At 39.9% G+C, this 10,647-nt stretch overlaps 3 protein-coding genes across 3 annotated transcripts; all 3 read right to left on the reverse strand.

Annotated features, from left to right (window-relative positions):
* Positions 1–5,866: 5,866 nt before the first annotated feature.
* On the reverse strand, positions 5,867–6,562 carry LOC125777896 (uncharacterized). Its single transcript, XM_049454044.1, has one exon. It carries the CDS (start codon positions 6,560–6,562, stop codon positions 5,867–5,869), a length of 696 nt encoding a protein of 231 aa, XP_049310001.1.
* Positions 6,563–7,946: 1,384 nt separating this feature from the next.
* Positions 7,947–8,719, reverse strand: LOC125777900 (uncharacterized). The gene is made up of 2 exons (XM_049454056.1): positions 8,070–8,719; positions 7,947–8,022 (listed from the first exon to the last, which is right to left on the reverse strand). Exons 1-2 carry the CDS (start codon positions 8,717–8,719, stop codon positions 7,947–7,949), a joined length of 726 nt encoding a protein of 241 aa, XP_049310013.1.
* On the reverse strand, positions 8,716–9,612 carry LOC125777901 (uncharacterized). Its single transcript, XM_049454061.1, has one exon. It carries the CDS (start codon positions 9,610–9,612, stop codon positions 8,716–8,718), a length of 897 nt encoding a protein of 298 aa, XP_049310018.1.
* Between the last annotated feature and the right edge of the window lie 1,035 nt (positions 9,613–10,647).

Here is a 10,647-nt window from a genome sequence, read left to right on the forward strand (position 1 = left end):
GGAAGTGCTTAAATTTTCAGAGTTTTTAATTACATGACATTTTTTGAAGGGAAATTTCCGTGGATGATATTTATTTTGCTCCAAAGAATTTGGGAGCTGGTTTGGTAATTAATATCCCTCGTAAATTCTATAAATGCGGTCCATTTTGATATTTTATATTCTCTTTTAAATTTTGCATTGGCTTTTTTATAATTTAAGACATTTTCATTTGTGGGATTACGCTTAGTAATTTTCCATATATCCACTTTATGAAGCCTGAGGGAAGTAAGTTGCTCATTCCACCAGTAAGTTGAGCGTTTGCAAAACCTGGGCTTGTTAACTTGTGAGTGAGCAGCTTGTTTTATTTTTCTTAGCATAGCTGCTGCTGTCTGGTTACTATTGTTAATGTTGAAGGTTAAGCCGGCTAAAAGTTTCTCCATAGTTTTTTGATATAATATCCAATCAGCAAATTTTAGGTTGTATCCCCTATTGAGGTTCATATTCTGACACCGATTATGCCCAAATAGGGATATGATATGAATGGGTAGATAACCAATGCCATGAGGTTGGTCAGGGGTCTTCCAAATGACAGCAATATTGAGAGGCGGATTACAGATGCTAAGATCAGTGTGTGTTAGTGTTGATCGTGATGAAATGTGAGTAGGGGATTTGTCGTTAAGTAGTATTAGATTATTGTTTTGTATGAAGTTGGAAATGATTTTCTTTTGTTATAATAAGGGGAACCCCATAGGGGACTCCACCCGTTAAAGTCGCCAAGAAGTAAAATAAGATGTGATGATGTGTTAATAAGATTTGATAAATCGGCTTCTGTTAAATTGTCGGTTGGCGATATATAAGCGTTAATTATTGTGAAAGTAGTGGTGGATTTAATATTAGAAGCCACTGAAAGTGGGGTGAAGAAGAAAGGGAGACGCATTTGCAGACAGAAAAGGAAAGAGACCGAAATGCGTGAGTACGAAGAGCTTGATAAGCTGGCCGACAGGGGTAATGCTCGAAAATTCTACGAAAAGATGCGGCGGCTTACAGAAGGTTTCAAGACCGGAGCATACTATTGTAGAACCTCCAGAGGTGATCTAGTCACCGATGCCCAGAGCATATTTAAATTATGGAGGGAACACTTCTCCAGCCTGCTGAATGGCAGTGAACACACAACACCAGAAAAAGGCGAACCCGATTCCCCAATCGATGACGATGAAGCAGACGTCCTATTACCCGACCATGAAGAAGTTCGAATAGTAATTGCCCCCCTGAAGAACAACAAAGCGGCAGGGGCCGACGGATTGCCGGCCGACCTATTCAAACACGGCGGCGAAGAACTGATAAGGAGCATGCAACAGCTTCTTTGCAAAATATGGTCTGGCGAAAGCAGCCCAACGATGGGAATTTAAGTGCGCTATGCCCAATCCATAAAAAAGGAGACCCCAAAATCTGCGCCAACCATGTTGAACGTGGGATTAGCCTCCTTAACATCGCATATAAGGTTCTATCGATCGTATTGTGTGAAAGATTGAAGCCCACCGTCAACAAACTGATTGGACCTTATCAGTGTGGCTTTAGACCTGGTAAATCAACAACTGACCAGATATTCACCATGCGCCAAATCTTGAAAAAGACCCATGAAAGGAGAATCGACACTCACAACCTCTTCGTCGATTTCGAAGCTGCTTTCGACAGCACGAAAAGGAGCTGCCTTTATGCCGCGATGTCTGAATTTGGTATCCCCTCAAAACTAATACAGCTGTGTAAGCTTACGTTGAGCAATACCAAAAGCTCCGTCAGAATCGGGAAGGACCTCTCCGAGTCGTTCTATACCAAACGAGGTTTCAGACAAGGCGATTCCCTATCGTGCTACTTTTTCAACCTGCTTCTGGAGAAAATAGTTCGAGCTGCAAAACTAAATAGAGAAGTTACCATATTCTATAAGAGTGTACAACTGCTAGCGTATGCCGATGATATTGTTATCATCGGTCTCAACAATCGCGCCGTTAGTTCTGCTTTCTCCAGACTGGAAAAGGAAGCAAAACAAATGGACCTGGCAGTGAACGAGGGCAAGACGAAATATCTCCTGTCATCAAACAAACAGACGTCGCACTCGCGACTTGGCACTCACGTCACTGTTGACAGTCATAACTTTGAAGTTGTAGATAATTTCGTCTATCTTGGAACTAGCGTAAACTCCACCAACAATGTCAGCCTAGAAACCCAACAATGTCAGCCTAGAAATCCAACGCTCTTGCCTGTCTTTGTTTTTAATTATTAGGAATTTGGGACAAGGGGAAGGGGAGAGATTCAGGGTTTTGTTGTTTTTCTTTAAATGTGGGAAGTCATGTGGATTATCGAGGCTTGGTATTTTCCGTTTGGGTGATGGCTCCGCTCCCAGGACTGCAAAGTAGTTTTGGTCACCACCTCCAGGATCGGAGACCATGATTGATTCACAATGCAAAATACTTTTTTAAATTACACAACTTTTACTATATTTTAGGTTGCACTGATTTATTATAAGTTTAATTATTAAGAGAAAGTCACTATTGACCTTTGACAACAACAAAATTGTTGAGAGCGAACGAAATAGGAGAAAAACAATCACTAACATTGACAAATATATATACCTTATTATTTATGAAACAAAATTTGGAAAAGTACCTATAAATACGTCTCCTTCCTATTTTTAAGCAAACTTAATCGCTATCAGTTTTTACCAATGGTCTTTTTTTACCAAACCGTATAATATCAGACTCATCACTAGATAAAATAATTTCATTAGATTCTGCGTCTACAATTGGTGCATTGCCATTAGTCAAAGTTTGAAGAGATATTCTGAATGTAGCTCATGTTGCTTATTTTTATTAGTCATATCTTTGTAGACTACTTCATATTGTTTTGTAGAATTCTTCACATTGTTTTAATAGATCCTTTTTGAATATGGTTTCCTAGTTATATTCCTAGTAGAAATCGTGAACAAATTTAGCAAAGAATACATTGAGTTCATTGATTTTGTTGTTAGATTCAACGCCATATGCTACACTATTTTCCTCACAATTTTTTACCAATTCAATTAAATTTTTTATTTTTTTTTTTAATTAGTTCATTGATATCTGCCTGAGTTATATCGACAAAGCCTTCTCCACCCAATTCTTGACGCAATTCAATTATCTGAGAAAACTCTTCTTCCAAAGATGTGTTCTAACTCTCACCATATAATATATCTGGCCATAAAGATTTCGGACAAGCACGCAGCGTTAATTTTTTAATCTCTTTATACGAAATGCGTATGTGTTTGATACAATTCAAAAATTTAAAATTTTTTCCAATAATTGAAAGAGTTCCTTCCCCCTGTAGTTGTCACTAGAATGCCAAGAAAACCCATTGATACAAAAAACTGATTAACAATAGTTCGCTGAGCATTTATTATCAAAATGTTAGAGGTCTTAATACAAAACTTTCTGATCTGTATTTAAGAAGCATTAATTGTAATTTTAAAATTATTGCTTTCACAGTAACTTGGCTAAAGCCCCACATTTTTGATAATGAAATATTCATATATATCAATTGAAACGTTTCGGTAAAAGTTTTACGAATTTTAAAACAAAATTTAATGTTGGCTCAGTTTCGATGGAATTTTCGGTGATCACGGATTTTGATTGGCCCACATGTTGATCGTTATTTATGTCCACACGACCACTTTGAAAACGTTGAAATCACTCGTGCACTCTGCAACGGGAAAGGCAATCATCGCCATTAACTTGTTTTATCAATTGAAACGTTTCGGTAAAAGTTTTACGAATTTTAAAACAAAATTTAATATTGGCTCAGTTTCGATGGAATTTCCTGTGATCACGGATTTTGTGTGGCCCACATGTTCATCGACATTTTGGTCCTCACGACCATTTTGAAAACGTTGAAACCACTCGCACACTCTGCTACGGGATAAGCAGTCATCGCCATAAACTTGTTTCATCAATTGAAACGTTTCGGTAAAAGTTTTACCAATTTTAAAACAAAATTTAATGTTGGCTCTTTGTTTGAAGCTCATTTTCGCACCGCTCATTGCGCACTTAAAACGCAATAACTTCACTTCCAATCAATGAAATGTCATGAAATTCTCACTGGACAATCGATAAAGGCTTGTTTACTTTGGAAAGAACTTTGTAGAAAGTTAGAAATATAAAATGTGTAGACAAAAGTGCTGATACTCGTACACTTTACATTTTGTATGTTTGCATTTTGCTAGACTTAAAACAAAGTTAAAATAAAAAAGCAAGCATTCAGCTTATAAAAAATTTTGAAAAATCTGAATTTTTGTGAAGAACTTGTTTCTTCCAAACGTCTACTTTACAAGCGTCTTATTGTGAACTATTGCTCGTAGTTACGGCCGAAGGCCCGCCTCCCGGTGGAGGATATGGATCCCCCAGCCACAAAAAGAAAAACTCATTAAAAAAGACTTAAACTTAAACAACCCAAAAATTTTGCCTACTTTAACCTAAATTACGGAAAATCTCTATAATAATAAAAACATGCACTCCCAAAAATTTTTAATCATCAAAAAAAAAAAATAATGAAAAACCGCTAAACATATAAAATTTTTTCTTTTAAAAAAGCCTTAAACGGTATCATTAGTAAGAATAATAGAAAACTAACAAAATTTACACGTGATGGCGATTTACTCGTACTCGTTCTCATTAACAACAAAAAAAAAACCGCTGACATAAAAACAAAAAATCTATCTAATATATGTGAAATTACTTGGAATATCATACAAAACTTAATACGGTGAAAGGTGTGATATTTTCTCCAGCATTAACAAACCTTTCCGAAAAATAAATAATAACTGCCCTTAAGTATCAAAATGTAATCGAAGTTAACAAAATAAAAAAATAACAATTAATAGATATGTAAACATTCTTTGCATATTCTATCATTTCACTTATACCAGCTCCATAAAGACCTAAAAATTGGTTCCGAAACGATTCAAATCGAACCTTATATTCCTAAGCCTATGTTATGCAGAATATGTTACGTTGTCGGTCATAAAAAAATCAGGTGTACCAACACTCCGGTTTGTGTCACATGTACCTTACCCCAGCACTCAGGGGTAATAAAGTCCACTCAAATTAAATGTATTAACTGTAATTCTCAGCATAGATCAACAAATAAAAAAATACCCAACTAATCTAAAAAAGCAATAAATCCTTAAATATTCTACAATAAACCGAACATCAATTAAGGAAGCAGTAACTTATGTGAATAACAACTTTTCACCAGACTACTCCACAAAAGAAAACCCAATAGAATCACTGAACATAGCCATAGTAGAAATAATCAAAGCAAAAACAACAACAGCCAAAAGCAACGAAAATCTACAAAACAAAACCAATAATTACACCAAACCTTTGCTGGCAACACAACTACAAAACAAAATCCTTATATAAATCAATTAAATTACTCAGATTTTATCCTACCAACAAAAATTTTTCATAAAAATACAACTTATTCCAACAATCAAAATAAAGAAAATCTACACGAAAATATGTAACTTTAGTGTATGTAACTCCTATTGGCACCACAGGCATACCCACATCATATTTTCAGGAAGAAACCGAACCAACTATAATGCAGGTCAACAAATCTATATATATAAAGGATTTTACAATGTAGTGATAATTAAATGCTTTTACAATGTAGTAATCCTTACTCGTTGACGGTTTTTTCCAGAAGAAAGCATAAACTCAAAGTTGTAGTGTTTGATGCCTTGCCTTTTCAAACGAATGTAAGTGTAAAGAGACGATACGATTAAAGGCAACGTCAGGATAGCATACTGTTGCATTTTAAAAGTAATAGATCATGGTGTTGGCACAGTACTCCCCTCCTAGTGAGTCGTTGGAGGTGTGATGAAAGCTGGCTTCAAGCGGTCAACAGAAACTTTGGTTTTTCCTGCGTTAACCTCATCTATGAAATATTTCGGTGTGCGCTGGACGACCTTGTATGGACCTCGGTACGGTGGTGACAACGATGGTTTAACAGAATCATCTCGAATGAAGACGTGCTCGCATGTCTTGAGGCCACTGTGAACAAATGGTGTCTTTGTAGTGTGCCAGGCTGTGTCTACAGGGCGAATATCCTGCATAATGCGCCGTAACTCTCGCACGGTATCTGATTCGTTGGCTGGTCCACGCTGCTCGATGAAGAAGTCCGAAGGAAGTCGTAGCGGTGTACCATACACCAGCTCTGCGGGCGTACAGCCAATGTCGACTTTGAAGGCAGAGCGAAGACCTAGTAGGATAAGCGGCAGATATGTTGTCCATTGGTCTACCTTGTGACAGAGTATGGCAGATTTATGTGTTCGATGCCACCGTTCTACAAGTCCGTTACCTTGTGGGTGGTACGGTGTTGTCCTCAAGTGCGACACGCCGAGCCATTGGAGTAGCTGCTGAAACAGGGCGCTCTCAAATTGTCGGCCGAGGTCCGACGTAATATCCGAAGGCACTCCAAAGCGTGCGATCCAGCCGTTTAGCAAAGCACGATCGGTGCTGTCATGTTCGGAACAGGGAATGCCTCTGGCCATCGGGTAAAGCGGTCGATCACAGTTAGGCAGTACCTGTTGCCCTCCGACAGTGGAAACGGTCCAACGATGTCGATGTGCAAGTGTCCAAAACGTTGGTTGGGCATGCTTCGACGTTGCAGAATACTCGAATTATGTCGGATGACCTTGTTTCGCTGACATTGTAAGAAAGTTTTTGCATCAGCCCTGCTGTCACGTTGAATTCCTGGCCACACAAATCGCTCCACCATGAGCCTGACGGTGGCTCGTGTTCCCGGGTGTGATAGGTTGTGCGTAGATTGCAGAAATACTTGACGAAATTTCGAAGTTACAAAGGGACGAAATCGACCTGTAGACACATTACAAACCACTTTCTTGATGCTGAAAGGTAATGGAAAACTTTTAAGTTTTAGTGAATGATGAACTTTACCGGATAAGTATGACTGCAATTCGTTATCTTTTTGTTGATCATCCGCAAGTGCATCGTAATTGATAGTAGCAGCCGTGATTGACTGTATCCGCGAAAGTAGATCGGCTGCGACATTCTCTTCCCCTTTAACATGCCGAATATCAGTTGTGATTTGAGAAATGGAGTCCAACTGTCTGACTTGGCGATCTGATGCTTTGTGTAACTGCTGTCGAAACGCGAAAGTAAGCGGCTTGTGGTCGGTATACACATGGCAGAGTCGACCTTCCACCATGTAACGAAAGTAGCGCATAGCCAAGTAGAGTGCGGTGAGTTCGCGATCGTAGGTACTGTAGCGTGTTTCCGCTGGAGAGAATTTGCGCGAAAAAAATCCAAGAGGTTGGAGGTCCCCGTTGACTACTTGATTTAAAACTGCCCCAGCTGCGAAGTCGGATGCGTCTATCCAAAGCGACAGCTCTGCGTTGGGTAGAGGGTGTGCTAGAACAGCGTAGTTCGCAAGTTGGTTTTTACAGGCCTCAAAATGGCGTACGGCGTCTTCTGTCCAAATGAGCTTGCGATTATCGTTTTTCTTGTTGCCGGGCACCATCGCAAAAAGAGAGCTTTGATGCTGTAACGCATTGGGCAAAAATATGCGGTAGAAGTTAAGTGTGGCGAGAAAGCGTTTAAGCTCCTTTGCTACAGTAGGTAGCTTAAAGTGTGTTATCGCTTCGACGCGGCTGCGGAGCGGGCTTATACCATCCTTGGTGATCGAATGACCAAGGAACTCCAATTCCGTAACGCCAAACTGTGATTTTGAAACATTAATCTTTAATTTGTAATTTTGTAATCGACGAAACGCCATTCGGAGATGTTCCTGGTGCTCTTCAGTTGATTTGGATGCGATACAAACGTCGTCTAAATACGTAAATGCGAAGTCCAATCCTCTAAACACCTCATTGATTAGTCGCTGGAAGGTTTGTGCGGCGTTCCGCAAACCGAAGGTCATATGGGTAAATTCAAATAACCCGAAGGGTGTCGTAATTGCTGTTTTACAGATGTCATCAGGGTGTATTGGCACCTGGTGGAAGGATTTTTGCAGATCAATTTTAGAAAAGATTGTCTTACCTGTTAAAACCGTTGAGAAATCTTGCAGAAATGGTAGCGGATAGCGGTCTGGAATGGTGATAGCGTTTGGTGAAGCGGGCTCGCCAACTGCTTTTTGAAGGGCGACAAATGCCGAGGTTGATTAGTAATTCGAACTCGGCGCGTGCAGCGGCGAGCTTCTCCGGTGATAGACGTCGTGGCCTGGCAGAAACAGGTTGACCGATGGTAGTGATTTGATGAACTATGGAAGCGTCTGTTCGACTGCCTGGCGCTGGTGGACACGTGAGTTCTAAAAATTCCTTCAGAATACCTGAGAATTTTTGCGAAGCGTTGATTGTTGAGATTTTCGAAAATTGGCCTTGCGTTATTATACACGATGATTTACGCGATGTTGTGCGATCGACAAAACGCTGGCCTTGCAAATCGACAATCAAGCCATAGTACCCAAGAAAATCGGCACCAAGAATGGCTTGCGATACGTCTGCGACAATAAAATTCCAGAGGAATTCCCTCCGCAGGTTAAGATTAAGTTTAAGCATGACTTCACCATAACTGGATACGGTGGAGCCATTCGCGGCGAACAGGAGTGTTGATGATGAGTGAGCATGAGCTAATTTTGTTGACTTGGGTATGACAGAGACATCTGCACCTGAGTCTATGAGAAATTTCATTTTCGCTGATGTATCGTTGATGCAGAGTCGATAGCTCCTTTGTATATCAGGGTATTTGCCGAGCCCTGATACTGGATTAGCTCCGCCCACCTACTCGACGTTTTGAGGCGGCGAATGTGTGCTGTCGGCTGTCGACACTTTGTGACGTTTGCCCCGAATTTCGTATGGTACCAGCACAAGCACGGTACATTGAGCGTGCCTCTTCTGCTGCGTGAGGCACTTGAAGATCTAGAGCGCTGTTGTGTGCGGCTGTTGCGCATGAATTGATTGACCTGCTTTGTTAAAGCAGCGACTTCAGCTCGAAGATTCGACCACTCATCTGGAAACGACGGTTCGGTGCTAACCTCGCAAATCTGGTTACCAACTTTCATCTCTAAGCACTCTGAGATGGAATCCGCGATTTTTATCTTCTCACCGATAGGAGCGTTTGTCGCGATAATGGCCGCTTGGGCGTACGGCGGTAAACGACTAACCCACAGATCGTGCAGAATGCTCTCTCTGAGTGCGGGTCCAGCAGTGCGTCGCATCTCGTGATACAACTCTCTGGGTCTACGATTGCCTAGCGGTAGCTCCTTTAAAACCCGTTGGAGGCGGCGCTGCTGGCTTTCGGCGAAAATATCAATAATTTTCCGCCGAATATACCCGTATTTATCTGTAAGAGGCGTGTCGTCGATAATATTGCGCATTTCAATTAGTTTTGCCGGAGGCACACTTGCTAACACAATGTTAAATTTCACTGAATCGTCAAAAACTCGCGAGGCTTCAAACCAGAAACCTAGCGAATAAAAATATGCCTCGATGTTATCCTCTGACATCGAGGGCAGCGGAAGTCTGGGCGAAACGTTTTGTGTTGAAATATACTCGACACCGCTGCTTCCACCTGAAACGGCCATCCTATCATTCATCATGTCACTGGAAACCGGAAAATCGATGATCTAAGCTGCACTGTTCACGCCTTTGTACGTGCACGTGATGAAAAAGGAAGATGGTACAGGATCGCGATCGCGTTGAGCACTGGAGTACGCTGAACACCGGATTAATCTGGGCGCTGAATTACCTATGGTCGTCAGGGTCACCAATTAAAGGATTTTACAATGTAGTGATAATTAAATGCTTTTACTATGTAGTGATAATTAAATGCTTTTACAATGTAGCGATAATTAAATGCTTTTACAATGTAGTGATCCTTACCCGTTGACGGGTTTTTCCAGAAGAAAGCATAAACTCAAAGTTGTAGTGTTTGATGCCTTGCCTTTTCAAACGAATGTAAGTGTAAAGCGACGATACGATTAAAGGCAACATCAGGATAGCATACGGTTGCATTTTAAAAGTAATAGATCATGGTGTTGCCACATATAGTATATCTATATATATTGTATTGCACATAAAAATGAAACGTTTTCCGTTGTCACGGCATCACGCGTGAATGGCTGGACCGATTTCACTAATTCTTTTTTTGTTGTATTTGTTATTGTTAGGAGAAGGTTCTTATTTATTTTGTATATACATACATATGTATGTATGTAAGTAAAAATGAATGTTTGTTTGTTAGTAACGCTAAGGCTCGAGAACGGCGAAACCAATCTTCATGAAATTTTCAGAAGTTGTTCGCTGTGGATCTGGAAAGGTTCAGACAAAAAAAAAACTTTTCATAAGAAAAAGTCGAAAAATTGGAAATTTTCAAAAATTGGCTTTTTTCATACAATTTTTTTCTTTTGTTTTTCAATATTTTGATTTGTAAACTATTTGAATCGTTCAATTTCGGTCGCTTGCTCTTTTATTCCGTTTATTTAAAAAAAATATTTTGAAAATTATTCAGTGCAAACTTTATGTGTGTTTCAAACGAAGTGATCAATTACAGATTGAAATTTGTTACGAAGCCACGAAGAGGCCCGCTAATATCGGTCGGTGTTCTTTTTGCCATTAAC

The sequence above is a fragment of the Bactrocera dorsalis genome, chromosome 1 (genome assembly GCF_023373825.1).
Source record: "Bactrocera dorsalis isolate Fly_Bdor chromosome 1, ASM2337382v1, whole genome shotgun sequence".
Lineage (NCBI taxonomy): Eukaryota > Metazoa > Arthropoda > Insecta > Diptera > Tephritidae > Bactrocera > Bactrocera dorsalis.